Below are 18182 nucleotides of genomic sequence, written 5' to 3'. Positions count from 1 at the left end.
TCAACAGTCCTCCATCTGTCTCTCCTCCAGAGCTTCCCAGCCTGCCGTTACAAATATCTGCCAAATCCTGCTCCAAAGAGAGGATCACCAGATTCCAACTGTTTGCAAAATAAGAGCCGCTGCCAGAAGTCCTCTCCCACAGTCTGCAACCCGTGCAGAACCTGTCCCCTGCATGTTGTAAGATGTTACTGCTGGCACTGAGGAGCTCTGACCATTGCTTTAATTTATTGTCCCTCAGAAGCATACACTTCTGTAGAGGGTTCAGCATACTGGTCTGTTTGCTCAAATATCTCATTATGTGTATCATTTTCTTAGAAAGTAACCTTCAATCACCACAAGGTAATAAAACCAAAATAACTTGAGGGTTGGGGTTTTTTTCCCCTTTAAAATGCAGTTCTGGTTTAAAACATGCTGTGGGATGGATCAGTTCCAGTGTTGTTTTGTAAGGTACTTTACTTGACCTGGAAGGGATTCAGAGTGCGTGCCCCTTTCCCAGCCTGTCACTTAGAGACTGAGGGCCATTTACCACGGTCCAAAGCCAGTGTAACTGGTAGGACTTGCTGACTGCGCGCCCGTGTTGCTGAGAGCAGAGTTTGATCTTCCACATTTCTATACATACATGTCAGAATAGATCATTAGAAGAATTAGCACCAAACCAGGCAATGCGTTGTTTAGATTTTGCACACTAAAAAATAGCATGTTTTCTAATGTAGATAAAATAACATAATGTATAAATGCATTTGGATAAAGTAAAATATATAGATTACGGTGTAGGTGCCCTTTTAACACTGTTAAAGCCATTCTCATAACAGCCCATTGATTCCATCGATTTAAAGCCATTTGAGGGTCATGTTGCTTTTTAAACTCAGTTGTGTACCTTAGGCTATGATCATCACTTGTGTTAGCATTTGCTGGTGGTATGGCAGCTTACTGTGACTGAGGAATTACCAACGAATCTCTTGAGGTACTGCTGCAGACATCAAATTAACAATTAATGTATGTTTGAATAAAACTCTTGCCAGCTAAAGTCAGATCCAAGGAGCAAGGTTCCAGTTCTCTCTATGGGATATTGGAGTAAGTCAGCAGAAAGGATTTTTCAGGGTTATTACAGGAGAGTGTTTCACATTGGATCTGCTACATCTTAGTTCTGCAGAGCTTTGCAAAGGAACATAAGGCATGTAAAGCAGATTGAGGATTTGATAAATACTCCTTCCAGTCTACGTTGAGAATAACCCACTATTTCCAAGAGACAGAAAAGTGGGAGCCGTAACTGTTTGACATGGACGTGGACCGTGGGGACTGTGGCTGGAGGGTGTTTTTCCGTAGATAAGTAGAGGGAAGCACCTGAAGCACCAAAGAAATTTGGGAGTTTGTTTCGTGATGTATAGTCCAGATTAAAAAGTATCAATATTTCCATTGTCTAGATTGCACTGTGGATTTGGTGTCCATTTGTGAAGGTTTTAGGACAATCAAGTTCATGATTTTCTAGGAGGGTGCGCTACCACTTAATAATACATTATGACAGGAGAGAACTATGTACAAACAAGTCTAAGCCTGCAGGACAGCTATACTTACTCCCAAACGAATAATATCCTCAGCCATTGCCGGGGGTGGCAGGGAGCAAATAGAAAAGTGAAATTAGAGAGACCGGACTATCCCAGCGGTGATGTACTGACTGCCCGGTGTGTCGAGCAGGCAGCGCAAAGGAGCTGGGCTGTGGGTCTAGCTGTGCTTGCAAGATTGAGATCTACCCTTTATTTAAGCCTGATTTTCTGGAGCAAGAATTTCTTGTAAAGGAGCAGCCATGATTTGTTTGAAGTCTTTGGGAGATAAAAAGCAGATGGCATTGATTTGCTAATTAGTAATATTTTCTGCAACTTATCAGCTGTGCTGATATGTGTAGAGTTTGCAAAAGCTTGGGATTAATCTCTCTGATTTGTTGAAAAAATTGAATATTTTAAAATCTGGAGGGGAGGGAAAGTTATATACAAATGTGTAGTTTTCTGCCCAGCAGAAATATGTTAATCTTTTCCTTTGAATTTATATTCAGAGCTCATTTCTTCATTTTTGAGGGGAATATGCACGAGGTTGCAGGTCTCCTAGCTCTTGTCTTGATTGCACAGTGTATTGTGTGACGTGCCCCAGGTTTCTGGTTCTCCCATGTTCCTCTTTGTGGGCATGCTCCTTCTCCTTTTGCATTTATTATGGAGACAAAGCAAAATATTTCTTTTTTTATTTTATGCCAGGCTCACTTTTAGCTTGTGTCCTTGTGAACCCTTGGCAGCCACAGCAGCACCCTAGCAGGACTTCTGCCAAGTGTTGGCCACCTCCGTGACCACTACTATTACAGTGGTCAGTGCTGTTTTGGCCAGAGCATCACTCGGGTGTTGGAGGACCCTCCAACCTTGAGTTATACTGGACAAAAGTCAAATATCTTGATGTTGTCTCTATGATGGCAATTGTTCATCTTTTAGGGTGAGATAGAGTACCTCACCAACATGTTAATATGAAGAATGTCTGAGAAAGGATATCAGCCTTTCAGACCCTGCTAGTTGCACAGCAAAATCTTCATATAGCCAAAAAACATGAGACTCATCTGGTTTCTTCAGCAAGGTGGATATGGGAGGGCTCGCAGGCATACACAAGTCCCGATAGTCACGGTAGTCTTTGTGGGAATGAGTGTGGGTAGACACAGCTTTGGGTTCCTAGCAAGCCCCATAATTAGGACTTGCTGCAAATTCCCTGGAGGTTTGAGCTCTGCACCTGCACCACCCCAAAGCCTTTCATGTGACAAGGACCAGTGTAGAAGCTGTATTTTAATTGCCAGTGTGTAGCATGGGTGACACATGAGCTGTCAGCTGGCCACCTGTGACAGCGGAGAATGAGAAGGAGCTTTGCTTTCCTCTTCTGGGTAACTGTCCTCCCTTGCAGATGTTCTGCAGAACAACTTTGCAGTGCTTATCTCACATTTAAGACTTCAAAATAGGGCATGATGCAGTTTGAGCTGGGGCCCAGACATTGTAGTGGTCAACTGCCTGAGTTGTGCTCCATCCAAAAGCCATCGGGACTGGAAATTGCCTAAAGTGAGACAGAGATTTGCTTGTCTGTTACACAGAGCTTTCTATTTTCCGTGGAGTTCAGTGGTGAAGCTTTAGCCTTTCTATTTCCATCAGAATGACATTTTTTATTGGCTCTCAAACTGAAGAAACAACAAATTCTGCATCCTCTCTGGAGCATGGTCTTGTTAATGTTCTTTGAAACACGAGATGTATTGTGGCCTTCAAACTGCAATGATCCCATTTCTTCTGAAATGAGAAAAACATGTCACTTTTGGCTCTAAGTAATACAAAGGGAGAGTCGTATTATAGATAGGAGCTGCATGGCTGCCAAAGATGAAAGAAAAATGTTATTACTTTTGGAAATTTCATAATTACAGTTAATGATAATTTAATGAAATGACATTGTCTTCACTGCTATCGCTAATGAAATGTTTGAGAATGATAAAACAGATCTTGTTAAATAGAGTGAGAGTCTTGAGTGGAATAGTTTTGTGACAGCAACCTGCATGCACAAGTCTTGAATTCCTATTTTTTGTTACAGTAGTTTAAAAAAGAAGATAAATGAAGGCTACATGGCAAATAATGCACACATGAAGTATTTAAAGGCCTTCCATTAAGCAAACAATACTGAAGTCCTGAATAACATGCTGGTCACTGAGTACTGCTCCTTAGAAATGCTAACCCTTCATTAAAACACTTTCCTTGTTTTTCTTTGCAGACAAACCAGAGAGCAAGAAACCCCACCTGACTTTTTTTATTTCTCAGACTATGAAAGACATAATGCAGAAATAGCAGCATTTCATTTGGACAGGCAAGTAAAACAGATTTGCATTAAAAGAAAAGTGGAAATATTGTGATAAGTTTCTGTACTTGGTGAGCTCTGTAACTGAATTACTTTTAAAAGGGGGAAAATGGAACAAAGGTGGGCAAGCACCATGAATAAATGAAATGGCAGATGATGAAATGGTAGATTAATAATTAGGAAATGTGACTTGCTCTGGGAATAAGAAACCTGGCAAAAAGTAATTCTCAAAAAGAAAGAGAAATGATATTGAAGAGAAGCCGAGTAATTAATTTCCCTGGTGATCTTGAAGTGCATGTGGGGAGGACCCATCTCCCAGGGAATCCATGGCATAAGTGTGACGGGAGTCTGGCTCACTCCAATTAGCTCCAGGGCATGTGGATCTGAGTGAGATGTGGGGAATCATGTAGTGTTCAGAGAGGGGAGGGAGTTCTGGTTTCACAGAAAAAAGCTGGGGCCGTCCCACATCAGGAGCATATTTAGATCGTAAGTTAGTAGGAAAGAGAGGACACTGATGGTCATCCCATGCTCCTGTTAGCTCCTGAAAATGTCCCCACAGGCAGAGTTAGTGCAGGGTGTGGTGGATACCCCAAGGCTTGGAATGGACTGCAGCCCTTCAGCCTGCCCAGATTAGGAGCAGGAATTAATAATTAGTGAGGAGCTGTTAACAGTATGGCTAGAAACAATGGCATTTCACAGGCTGAGTTAGAACTGAAACATCTTTCACACCCTGAAGTGCCAAGAAACATCCTTCAAAAGCTTGATGCTTTGGGGCCACAAATTACTTGGGGATATATGTAGCATTGCTGCCTTCTGGGTTGATGGTTAGGATGAGGGAACCTGTCAGTGGGTGGCACAGCGTAGATTTGCCATTAAGAGCCATCCCAGTCAGATCCTTCAAGGATCTTCTATATTTTATATACTATATTTCGTTGTTGTTGACCTTGGTGTTGATCCCTTTTGCTTTATATTTTATACTGCCATTTTAAACAGATGGTGCTGTAGGAAAAAACATTAATGGAGTTCCTGCAGGGAGGTGTGTTAAAAATCCACACACTAAGCAGAAAAAGCAGACGCTATCCAATGTAGCAAATCTTACCAGCAGACAGTGGACATAAAAATCCCACCTACGGGGCGGCTTTGTATGGGGACTTTGCTCTTTTGCTGTATCTAATAGCAATGCTCCGTAGGGAGTTTTTAATGATCTGCTAAGGTGGGGGAGTTTGGGGTAGAGAAAGGCTCTTCACCCAGTCTTTGCCCATGGGAAAATTTCTCATCTCAGGGAGATTATTTAGGTTGGTGTAAGGGTATTACAACAGAGAGGAGCAGAAGCAAATAAATCAACCAAATACTAAGACTGTCAGGAAAAAAAGTCACTAGTTTTTAGATCTATTAGCTGGTGTTTATGTAAGAAAGAGGCTGAAATCCCATTCCTCAAGTCACTTAAAAAATCAGTGAGCAAAATACGTGTTATAACAATCCTGAAGTTGCACAAAGTCAAAAATAAGTTTCTGCTGTCTCTTATTTCTGGAATTCTTGATATTTTTTCATGGAACAATGTGTCCCCATACTCTTCTGTGTGTTGCATCTGCTCCATACTATGTAGGCAAGTCAGAGCTGATCATATTCAGGACATGTTTTGTAATATATTATACGAAGGATTATCCAGTTTAAAGTTGATGGGCTTTTTACTCCTTAAAGACCACAGATAAATGTGCCTTCAGAGTGTAATGAACCTTCCTAAAACCTATCACTATCATTATATTTTAATCCTTTACATAAACTACCTCCTTTCTCTTCCAGGATCCTGGATTTCCGTCGCGTGCCACCAGTTGCAGGTAGACTGGTTAACATGACGAGGGAAATACGAGATGTTACTCGTGACAAGAAACTGTGGAGAACGTTTTTCATCTCACCAGGTATTCTTGGAAATAACACTATATGCTTTCTATCTTGCTGAACACGTACTTAAGGGAACGATGTGTAGATTGCTTAATTGCTCAGATATTTCTAATAGAACTGTCTTCTAGACCTTTGAATAAAAATAAATGTGGAGACATAGCCTACAAAGAAGACTTTATTGTTTTGAATTGAGTGCCTTTTCCCCTTGACAAATTATCCGCAGAGACAGGCTTTTATGTTCACAAATGCAATGTATTCAACAAATGTTTTATGTAGAGTAATTTCTAAAGCAATTCCTTCTGTTGCTCTCAGTTTACCCAAAACCTTATTACTTAGCCCATTAGTTATTTAGACTTTTTTTCCTACTGCAATGTGATCTGTCACTTCTGTTGGTCAGATGCATTTATTTCTTGGTTTTGACAGGAGGATCAAAACCTAATTTTCTCAGTCATGAACCTCAGTTTTTGTTACAATAGGAGTGTGAAAAACATCAAGCAAATAGATGTGTAACATATCCTGCTTCCAGCTCAAATTCTCTGCTGGGTAGAGGCCAGAATAGAAGTGACCTGAATTGTTCCCAGTCCTCGTTCTTGCTTTGAGGGCTGACCCCAGGAACCAATACCATTCTCTCTTTCTATTACTCTTGACTCTTTCACAACATCTGGTGGCCCAATACCATTCTCTCTTTCTATTACTCTTGACTCTTTCACAACGTCTGGTGGCCCCAGCCAAGGATGGAGCTCCACAGGGTGGGAGTTCTATAAACACAGGGTAAAGCCATGCCCTGCTCATCAAAATATACATCTAGAATAGGTAAAGATGGGCAAAGGGTGGGAGAAAGTAGTGTCGTCTCTGTTTAGCATCTGGGATGCTGAGATGGAGAAGTTAAGGCTCTGAGTTAAGGCACAAAAATACATGCTTAAGTATGTTCTTAGAGAAAGAATGTATAGGGAAATAATTTAAAGCATGTAGCTATGTTCCAGTGAGCTTAACTGGTATTATTTCAGCTGCGTGCAAATGTGCTTTGCTGAACTCAAGCTGTGACTTGTGTAACAGGCAATCTGGAGCAGAAATCCCTGGAGATCTCTCCCATGCTCTGTGTATGATTGGCCAGAAGCTGTTTATCCTAGATCCCTAAAGTCAAGATCCAAAGACTTAATTACAGTTTCTCCTGACGCAACTGTAATTCATTGCTCTTAGCTAGAAACCAGAGCCCTGTCATGGCAGAGCTTTCTCTCTTAAAATGTTTATCACGCTTTTGTGACCACCAATAAAGTCATTATTATGGCTGTTATTTTTAGCTTAATATTTATGTTCAGCTCTACAGGACACACAGTTGAGCAGACAGTTATTCATTCCAGTAACTTCACTTGTAAAATACATTACATAATTACAAGAGATTTCATCTTACCCCGTGTTATGAGTGCTCCAATTTTACATGTACAGTCGTGGTGACAGTGGTGACAGTACCTGGTGACAGTGTTCAACAAACCTGATGTGCAGATGTTTCTGTGTGCTAGGCACTTGTATCTCAGTCGCTTTCTCTCCCTCTCTCCCTCTCCCTCTCTACATTTTTTTTTCTTGAAGTCTTTCTAGGCAAACAATCACACACAAAAGATGGCAAAAAAATCTTGTGACTGTTTATGTGCACAAGGTACTTTGGCTTACTTGAAATATAAGCCATTTTATTCCCATTTTAGCAAGTAAAGACACGGATTAGTAGGTTTGCTTGCTTTTTAGTCTTTCCAGGTTATATATCAAAGGCTTATGGGTGAATTTGAGTGATTTCTGAGAATTACAGAACTGTACTCAAGTACTGAGCAGCTTACAGCAGCCAGAGCATGGCAATGCAGAGTTAAGGCTGCCAGTTCGGATGAAGATCTTTATCTTGTCATTATAAAATTCCAGACATCCAAGGGATGATCCAAGCATAATCCTTTATACAAATTTATTTAGAGGCCTCAGATAAATTCAATTAAAATATTTGATTAACTATGAATCAGGCTTTTCTGGAGAATAAAACACTTAAGCAATTAATTTTTCTTTCAATTTTACATTCCCTAAATCAATATACTTTGCTTAAATCATGTTGGTTACTTGTCAGAGTTCTTCCCTACATGTCCCCAGTTTAATTAGCTGGATTCTCATTAACATATGCCCAACCTTCATCTTGTATTTCATACTGACCTTAAAAGGCAGACATTAATTAATGCTTAATGAAAAAGTAATAAAGGTCCTAAATTAAGCATTTAGAAAGAAATTCACAAACCTAACAGGCAGCTCAAGCAGCAGATTGAGGGCAGAAAAGGGAAAAGAGGAGGGTGCTGGGACGAGCCCCGTGGCCCGGGGAGGTGAGGATGGAGTGGGACTAGGAGCCTGGGGAAGACTGGAAGAGGCTGACTTGTCCCTTCTGGCAGACGAGGGGCAACAAATTCAGTTGGTTTTGAAGGAGAACTCATTACAACGCTGAGAAATCATGGTGTGATATATAGATACTTGCAAGAACCAGTCTGTGCGCCTGCATTAAGCTATCAAGGCCCCTCTGGGAGTCCCTTTCAGGTGGCTGTGTCTCTGCATCTCCATCCCTAGCAGTGCTCAGCGACAATTAATGGTCACGGGGACACATTGTGTCTGCTGGCAATGTATCCCTCTCCATGCACCCATGTACATCTCTTAAAATTAAATGAGCACTAAATGTAATTGAATTTATACAAATCTCTTCCCCTTGGGCTGGGAGACCACTGTTTGCAGTGGAAACCCTCAGAGGGTAAATATTGATGATCCTCATCAATACACCATTTTATTCCCTGGACCAGTGCCGGGATGTGTTGGAAGAAGCCTCACTGCATTTCCGCGCCTGGGCCATCTCACTTGTCCCGTCAGGCGTGGAAATCAGGGCCTCTTACTGCCAGGAAGCTGCGGGCAGTTGTAGCTTCAGAGCACGCTGCAGAGCGGCACCCCTTCTTCCATTGCAAAGTGGAAATGGCTGCGAGCAGACAGGTCAGTCGATGCATTAGGCTGCATTCAGAGAGAAAGCAGATTGCAGAAAAGTGCACTTCCAGGCAGTTTGGACTAAACATGAGAAATGAAATTAGGTCAGTAATTATTTAAATTAATTTTACATCCTTGGCAGTAGGGCAGACTGCAGTAGCCCTGCTACTCTTAGAAATGAATGGTAATTTGCTAGGAAAAAAGAGACATATTAATGATGTCAGCCTTCATTTTGGAAGTAATTGAGGCAGCAGCTTACAGAAATCAATGTTACACAGCTAGTAAGCACTATGTTTTTGTTCATATTAACCAATTCCAAGGGATTATGGATTTTTTTCCCCCTCTCAGCAAACAATAGCAATTCTGAATTAGCTATTATTTTGAGCAGGTAAAAGAAAGATCTTTTCATGCATTGCTTTAGTAAATATTCAGGATTATTTCCAGTACTCCAGTTGCACAGGCTTGCTAAATGTCCTCTATTAACAGTCACGCAAATCTCAATAAAAAATTGCTCTGCCAAGCACTTTGCTTTAAGGTATCTCCACTTGTTCCTTTTCTTCCTGAGAAGAATTATTGTTCAGCTATCAGGACGATGCACAGAAAATGTGCAGATGAGTACACAGACACTCTGGTTCTTAATTGTTGTAATTAGTTGGAGTTTCGATCACCAGACCATGATTTTTGCGTGGATTTCATTACAAATTGTATCCATTCATCCTCAGATAATGAAAATCAGACATTTGCAACACCGCCTGGGATTCTTTTGCCGCTCTAGTGCTTTGGGGAAACAATTTTGTCTTTTAATGAAGAAGGAGTTTGCATGTTGCAAATTCCCAGCATTTCAACATTTCAGCATGTATAAACATCCCTCCCTTTCTGGTTTGCCAGCACGGCTGCTGTTTCCATTTCTACCTACTCTGCAGGAGCACAAATTCCTGGCGGTCGCTTCTTTTGCAGGTGTACATAGGGATGGGGTTCTGTACAGAAACACCTGTACTCTATGAGAGAGGAACGTATGGGCTGGGCAATTTTAATGGGAGGAGAAGGACCACAGTCCAATTAGATCTCATCTCCCTTTTCTGTCTGATTTTTCCCTTTGAAAGGCCAAACCATGCTCTTACCGTGGGATTGCCAGCAAAGCACTGGGCTTGTGTCTCTAGCTGGAATTTCACCCTCAGCCTGCTGTGCAGAATGTGGGTCACCTACTTAGGTTTCAAAGAGGCTTGCTACTGCACCTTGAAGTCTTAAATGAGAACTGTGTTTTTCTGTATTTGGTATGTCTTTTTTTTCTGCATTTTTAAGAAACCTTAAAAATTAGTGTTTCCCCAGATAATTCAGGCTGCTTCATCTCACTGCCTGTATAGAAGAACTAGGGTAGATATACCAAGATGTCTATTCTGTATCAATCAAAGCAGTTAATTTTTTTAATAGTAACTTGAGATACAGCATTCTTTCACCTCCACTACCCCCAGAAATCGGACAGGAGCCATGGAGAGTAAGTTACCACAGGTCTGAGCCAGCAGGGAGAATAACAGCTGGCAGAAAAAGCTTTGCCATTGAAAGTAACTTCTCACAGAGAAATACACTTGTGGTTTTACTGCAAGTTTGCTGTCTCAATGACAGGACACATCCTGCCATCGCTCAGAGGACTGGACTCCCGTTGCAAGTGATGGGGGTTCTGTGGGAAAATCAATAGCTGGAGGAGCCCAGCAGGAGCAGGGATGAAGGGCCCGGCGTGGTGCAGGCACCACACGTGCTAGCTGTGTCAGTCACTCTGCAGCAGCAAATGCCATCACTGACATAGCCCCCGAGCTTTCCTGAAGATTTATCTGGATACGAATGTGTGATTACTGTCAGATGATTAGTCCCAGTTACTTTCATTGACAATACAGAGCAGGGTTTCATTGTTCCCAAAGTTAAATTCAGAAGCAAACTATTAAACGCAGTATTTATCTTCCCACTGTGCAAAATGCTGTGTTTAATGTAATTCCTTTTTTGAAAGGTCAGATTTACATAGTGAGCAGCAGAGGCTACAATAGCGCGGGAGGGGCATTGCTGGGCCTTTTGCTCTTTACAAAACAGTTAGGGCGGCAGATAACCGAGCATCGGCTTCCCACTGCCAGGTGGAAGTCAGGTCATAGAAACCCTGGAAGATAAATTGTCTCAGGCGATCAAGATAAATCTGTGTGGGTCCTCGCCCTCCACAGATGAGTGGGTGATGCTGACACCCCTGAACTGAAGCACAAGCCCCACTGCAGCTTCCAATCGGTGGAAACATAAACCCTCGCTGCAGCGCAGGGGAGAGCCCTACCTTCCCACTGAGGCAGCAGGCGCCCAGGAAATAAGGGATCCCTTTACATCTCCTAGCTCTTCTGTGCTAGCCTGCAGCAAGCAGCGTCTGGGTGTGATTTCTTGTAAATCATCCCTTGTGGCAGCCTGGAACCCCTTGAAAGATTTTATCTGCGATAATTTCTTTTAAGGGCATAAATCACAGATGTTTTTCCCCAGGTTTTATTTGCCGAGAATATCCCAACCTTCCTAATGGCCCAGTATGATCCTCCCGTTTTCAGGCCGTCTGCACCTGGCAGTTGCTGGCCACAAGTGCTTGGACAACTCTTCACTTTCATCCTGAATTATGGAATTGGTTCACAGGGAGGCATGAAGCCCTCTTGGTTTTGCCAGGATGATCAAAGGCAAAGTTGAGGCACCTGTGTTAGTCCTGCAAAAGCCATGCCAAGTCCATGCTGCAATAGCATTTTTGAAAAGGAAACCCGTGAGAAGTTACAGACTGCAGGGCAGCATGCCCAGGGCTTGTGTTAGGTTGAGTTTGTCTAGATGTTGACTTTACACTTGATTTTAGACTAATGAGATGAGTGAGTCCAAAGGAGGGCCACTGACATGGTCCTGGAGCTGGTGCACCTGGTCTACAAGGAGAAGCTGAGGGCTTCAGATTTTTTTAACCTGGAGAAGCTGGCCTGAAGCTGTAGCTTGGACCAGAGGCCTCCAGAGTCACTTCCAACCCAAGTTTCCCTGACTGCGATTACTCTTTTCCCGTGCGATTTGTAAAAAGGTTTTCAAAACTTCAGAGATATGAGTTATATTACTGAGTTGCTTAAAAGGAAAAATGAGTGGGGTTTTTGTCTAAAAGTTAATAGGCATATCGTGTGATGAGCAGTGCCAAGACTTGTGCTGGGGTTCATAGGAAATAGCCAAGCCGAGTGGCTTATTGGCCAAGGACATGGTCACTTCTTAGCTCATGGGAAGTCTCAAACTACTGTTCCTTTAATTAAAATGTTAAGGGACTGAGTATGCCTTATATGTAAGAAAAAGCTTTTAAAATAATTTTTAAGAAAGGATATTCTGCATGGTAAACCACTTTAAATTACAAAATTAAAAGTGTAGACGTGCTAAGTGCTCCCTTCCTTCCTTTTGTAATTTATGTTCATTTTCCTTCCCTGAAGTACTTTTCTTTTTACCTTTACCCTGAAGTAATTGTCAATGAGGTTTTTGACCACAGGGTAAATATTTCTGGACTGAGTAAGGATATATTTAACTGGTATGAGCCAAGCCTGTGAATGTAAATATACAGTTCAGGTTGAAGTTGTTCCTGAGCACAGATAGATGGGTGGTCCTTATGTCACAGCAGAGGGATTCAAAAAGGCTGTGTCCAGAGTAAAGTAGTCACAACTTAATGGACAAATATGATGGCCATCAATAGAGGCTTGGAAATGAAATGCTGAGACAAACTGTCAAGTAGTACACATCAGCCTTATAGTCCAATTATTTGGTGTAATTCCATGGTTAACAGTCGGTCCCAGATAATACGGTTAATTAATACAAACAGAAACATCACAAGACCTTATTGCTCTTCCACATTCTCCTTCTCCTCCTTCCCCAATCGCAGCTCCTTGCCCTGTTTCTCCCTCCATCCTGTTACCTCCGTAGCACTGGGGCTGGTATTGCTCCCTGTCCTCTCGACTCATCGTCTCCCCTGCGTCACCCATCAGCAGTGTACCATCTCCACCAGGCGCTTTGCCGGCCATAGGTTGGATCTGGACTGGGAGGATGTCACAGCAATGCGCAGGGCAGCGTGCTGCAGGGCATCGCTGTGATGGAAACCCACCAGCTTAACTACCTGAGCCACGGCGTCATCTGTGGCAGGCAGAAAACCACCTCCCTCTGTTCACCAGCCCTTCCTGCCTCATTTAGACTGATCCTGCCCAAAGGGAGAGCAGCTCAGAAGCAATATTTAAATTTGGAGGCCTTGTGAAGAATTAGGAAGCAATGTGACTTCTCAGCTTCGTGCATTACCATAAGGAAAGGGCACAGTTTTCCTCTAACGATATTTTATGTGCATAAAGCAATGTCAAAAGAGTTGTAGCACACCGACAAGAAGATCAGCATTGTGCTCCTGTTCTTGTTCGTAGTCCAGCGTTGGTGGGGTTTGAGGATGAGCTGCTCTCTCCCACCTCCAGTGAATTCACATGGGAATTGGGTTCTTGTAAAGAGGTGGGTGTTCCCGTTGGTACAGAGATATGTGGTGGCAACTTTGGGGAGGTTTTACGGTAACACACACTCCAAAACCTGCTGCGGGTTCTTTTTTGTGGTTGGTGGAGTAACATGATGTGTGGAGGAAGAAATTTGTGTTTGGGATGTGTGCTGACAGAGTTACGTCTGTGCTATTTCCACCTTCCACACACATCCCCACATGAGTCTTCATGGTAAATAATTCTTCATAGTAAAACTGCCAGTTCTTCTCATACCAGCAAGTAAATGAATGAAATGTTGTCTGTTCTTAAAGAAATGAGCGACGATTTTGGATGGTGACTTAATTTTGGCCACGTGTCACTTGTGGGATTTTGGGTTCCAGCCTGGGGTAACAAATATATCCCAAAGGATGTATCACGCTGGGAAAATGAAAGGAGAAAGGAAAGGAATAAAAAAAAATTGTGTTTCTGGAATATAAATAGACTGGAAACAGTCACAGAGAGCTCAGCATAGGGTGTGATCCCAGCCACTGAAATGAATGTCTTTCTAGTGGTTTCAGTGGAAGAATACTACGTGCAGTAACAGGGTTTTGGGTCTGAGATTTATTTCTGCTCGTGTTCCTTCACATACATCAGTGTTTTTATGAATTCTTGAATGCTAATTTAAGGGTAGATTTTAAAACTCTTTTCCTGCATTTGCCAGCCAACAACATCTGCTTCTACGGGGAATGCTCCTACTACTGCTCAACTGAGCACGCTCTGTGTGGAAAACCAGATCAGATTGAAGGGTCTCTGGCTGCTTTCCTACCTGATTTGTCTTTAGCTAAAAGAAAAACCTGGAGAAACCCTTGGAGACGTTCCTACCACAAGCGCAAGAAAGCAGAGTGAGTAGTGGTGAGCAAAGGGTTTGCCAGCTGCAAAGGGCGATAGGAAAATAAAATAGTGCTGCAGTTACTGCCATTGCCCGATCTAAAGCATTGAGACTTAGGAGAGCATCTGCATTTCTTCAGCGGGTCCAGCTCCTGGGAAGGGACAGAATACTTACACTTGTAAGGAGCTCCAGCTTATGGTCCTGAACCTGAAAGGAAGGACCTTCAATGGCATAACTCCCTCATGGGACAGATACTTCCAGTGGCTTTGACAGGATGCATCGGGACCTGTCTAAGTCCTATCAGATGGAGAAAGATTCACTGCTATCAGCAGCCCTAAAGAAGTCTCAGATGTTTTCATCATATGACTGATGGTGCAGCTGGTCTCCTAAATCTTGAAGCTATTAGCCAGATAGTTTTCAATCTTGTGATTTTCTTCCTTTTTCATCAGTCACAATCTTTATCGGTTGCCTGCATTACTGGAAGCAGCCTGAAGAATTTGCTGCCTCTACCTGACCCTGCCCTCAGTTGAACATGATACAACTAGATCTTTGCAAAATAACTTTTTTTTTTTTAATACTCGGTAAGCTTTGTATGTCACATAAAATATCAAAATATTGGCTTTTCCAGATGGGAAGTTGATCCAGATTATTGTGAAGAGGTTAAACAAACACCCCCATATGACAGTGGGACCAGAATTCTGGATATAATGGATATGACGGTTTTTGATTTCCTAATGGGTATGTTTCATTTCTTTCAAAAATTAAATGCAACATTTAATTAGAATAAGAACCTTTTCTTTCTACACCGCTCTGCATAGCTCAGCAGTTTGCTAAAGCGTGGTTGAAGCTGCATTTACTGTATGTGCCATTCTAGATGATTATGAGAAAATGCAGATTTACATGGTTATGTATTCCCATCAGTGCAGATTAAAGGAACAAAGATGTTCAGAAATGCAGAGTGATGATGAATGCAGGTCAGGCTAGTCTCCTTCACAGCAGTTAAAGGGCTTCACAGTTTGCTTAAGTGAGTGCTTTACCATTGTAACATATGGCTCCTGGATGCACATGCAAGGACTGTTCGTTATTGGCACATTGTTTTCAACCTGCAGTAGTATTCATTGCTGCTTGCTCTAAAAACTGTCAGAGGGAGGAAAAAAAAAGAGGTGTTGCTTTGTCACAAAGGCAACTGTGGTATGTATCAGGAAGTTTTTTTCTGTTTATATAACCTGATGGGAATAAAATAATTATTAACAAACAGGTAATAGTGACCTATTCCAAGCCTACTCAGTGGTTAACACTGAGACATTCTCATGTGAAACCTGTTCTGCTGCAGCTCATATACCTGTAAGGTGCCAATGTACATCCTCTGCCATTGCCACTACTGAGATTTCTGCAATAGGCTGCAGCAGGAGAGGCCAAATCACAGCTCAGAAGCCATATGTAGCACCTATAAGTGGCTCAAGACCCCTGCCATGAAGACAAAATTCATAGCTTGGCACTGGTACTCTGCACGTTGACCTTAAAAAGCATGTCTGCCTGCCATGGGTGCCCAGAAAGAGCTGTTCAGCTGTACCACTGCAGCAGCATCCCGATCCATATGTTAGAGCCATAATACCATTTTGGCCTTCCAGGCAGCCAGAAATTTGGACAAAGTTCTTATTAGAGGAAAAAGAGAATGTTTGGTCGTGGCTCAAAAAGTTTAATACGCTATTAGCAAAGTCATATGGATTTACATCCCTGCTTGAAAGATGCATTTTCCCCTCCCTAAGCTAAGCCTCGCACCCAGCACACATGCCATGGTTGCTTTGCACATCGTACTGACCCAGGGCTGGAGCAGCAGGGCTCATTTTCACCAAAAAACTGGCTTAGGACGTAGCTACCTCATGGGTGACCAGGCTCCCCAAGCAGTTGAGATGCCATCGTTTCTGAGAGGGATTTTCTTGGCGCACCACAGGAGGGGTTGCTGAAGGTGGGAAGGTTTGTTTTGTCTCCTGATGGGTCCTCTAGACCTTAAGTATAAAAGCTACAGAGAGTTTGAAAAGCTCCCAGAGGCATAGCAGCCCATCTTCCAGTATCGCACAATAGAAGCAAATGAGCTCAGCAGACCCATTGTTTCCTCTGCCCTACACAGCCATCATGTGTGGGGAGTGCTGGGCTTCTTGCTGAACTGTAGCTTTTGTATTGCCCTGACCTGCAGGCTCAGCAGCAAGCCAGAGTGAGATCGATCTTTTTTTCTCTTTATTCCGTAGGTAATATGGATCGACATCACTACGAAACCTTTGAGAAGTTTGGAAATGAAACATTTATTATCCACTTAGATAATGGAAGAGGGTAAATACCTTTAATAATCTTTCTGGGGGAAAAAAAAAAAAGGAAAAAGTTAGTCTTTAAGACATCTTTTGTCATGTTCTTGCTCTTATCTTTGAATAGGTTTGGAAAATATTCCCACGACGAACTTTCCATATTGGTGCCTTTAAACCAGTGCTGCAGGTATGTTTCATTTCCAGGGTTGTTTCCCATTTTATGCAGTTGTTTCCACTAATAGGACTGAAATTGTTCAAGTGAATCTTTTATTGCATACCATGGAGGGGAGGAGGTGTTATGATCCTGCCCAGTAAGCCTGACCCGAGCTAGTCCTGGGGACTAGCACTAACACATTATGTGCCTTGTTGAGATCAGGACCTTGCAGGAGCGTTGCTGTGAGCTGTTGTGAGAGAGGCTTTATTAAGACAAAACACGTGTCCTATTGAAGTCAAGTGGCAAAACTTTCCCCAGCTTGTTCAAGTGCTTCACAATGGCTTTCCATGGTGCCCGTGGCCAGGATTTTCAGAGAGGACAGGCGATATTTAGAGTTTCGGCTTTGCACGCCTGGGACACGGGGTGTGCTCTGTGTCTGCGGAGGCTCTGGGCATCCCTGCAGAGTGAGCTAGTGGCAGCCGCCGCCACCACCCACGCCCCAGCTCAATGCCACGTGCATCATGCACGTCGGTGCCGAGATGGACGTGACCCCACGAACGCTGCACCAGATCCACTCAGTGCCTGACCCAGCTGAGGCACATGAAGGCTGTCTGCACTTGACCGCAGAGCTGTGCTCCAAAACCAATCCACCTTTAAGGGCTCCCAAAGATCACTGGCCAGGTGACAATGCCAGCTGCTCATTAGGACTGTGACAGTGCCTGCTTCTCATCATTTCAGATCACATAATAAGGTTTTTATGCTGTTATTGCTATGCTGACTATAAGCCTTTTAGCCCTGTCAAGATCAGTAGTGATAAAAATACTGATTTGCATTTTTCTTCTCCTTTTTCTCTTAGAATAAGGAAGTCTACCTATCTGCGATTACAGTTGTTAGCCAAGGAGGAATACAAACTCAGCCTCCTGATGAAGGAATCTTTACTAAAAGATAAAATAGCTCCCATTCTCTACCAGCCTCACTTGGAGGCCATGGACAGGCGGCTGCGGATTGTCCTCAAGGCTGTTAGTGACTGTATAGAAAAGGATGGTTATGACAATGTGGTTGAAAATGACTTTAACACTGATGTTAACACTGTTACGACCGAGAGGTAGTGAAATCGCAAGACTACGTTTTTACCAGCCAAGTAAAGAAGATTCAAAGAGGGGGAAAAAAAAAAAAAGTCTTGCAAAAGACTGTATATGCCACTTTGTGAATTCAGTGAATTCAGAAATGAGATATAATTGTTCCCAAAGTAGGTAAAGTGTAGACTCTGCAAAGGATTAGTTCATTAAGAAAAATAAGTCTAATGTGATGCTTTTCATTAGTTCTTCAAGAGAGATTATGAAAAGATTCAGAAAATACTCAGATCATTGACAGACAACAGTCTGATAGCAAAACACCTCCTGTCCTTTTTGTATAGAAAGGAGGCCTTTACTTAATATTTTGTATTTATATATGGTATATCTATAAAAACCCAGACCTACCTACCAAATTTAACTAAGAGGGACGGCATAGTTTTGTGACTCACACTTTATTTGTGGTGACAGTCCACTTAGTATTTTGTGTTAACCCTTTAAGTGCTCTAATCCACTGTATCTTATTTAAATTGAATGCTT

The 18182-nt window shown here is 42.5% G+C and overlaps 1 protein-coding gene across 1 annotated transcript in view; it reads left to right on the top strand.

The window, feature by feature from the left end:
• FAM20C (FAM20C golgi associated secretory pathway kinase) overlaps positions 1 to 17678 on the top strand; it is a 58584-nt gene extending 40906 nt beyond the window's left edge. Inside the window, 7 exon segments of the mRNA XM_075718795.1 lie at positions 3778 to 3870; positions 5665 to 5780; positions 13945 to 14125; positions 14741 to 14850; positions 16362 to 16443; positions 16543 to 16602; positions 17426 to 17678. Of these exon segments, the coding sequence (XP_075574910.1) occupies positions 3778 to 3870; positions 5665 to 5780; positions 13945 to 14125; positions 14741 to 14850; positions 16362 to 16443; positions 16543 to 16602; positions 17426 to 17678 (895 nt within the window).
• The last annotated feature ends 504 nt before the right edge of the window (positions 17679 to 18182 follow it).

Source organism: Pelecanus crispus, chromosome 11 (genome assembly GCF_030463565.1).
Source record: "Pelecanus crispus isolate bPelCri1 chromosome 11, bPelCri1.pri, whole genome shotgun sequence".
In the NCBI taxonomy this organism is placed as follows: domain Eukaryota; kingdom Metazoa; phylum Chordata; class Aves; order Pelecaniformes; family Pelecanidae; genus Pelecanus; species Pelecanus crispus.
This window is presented reverse-complemented; position numbering and strand designations above follow the sequence as displayed.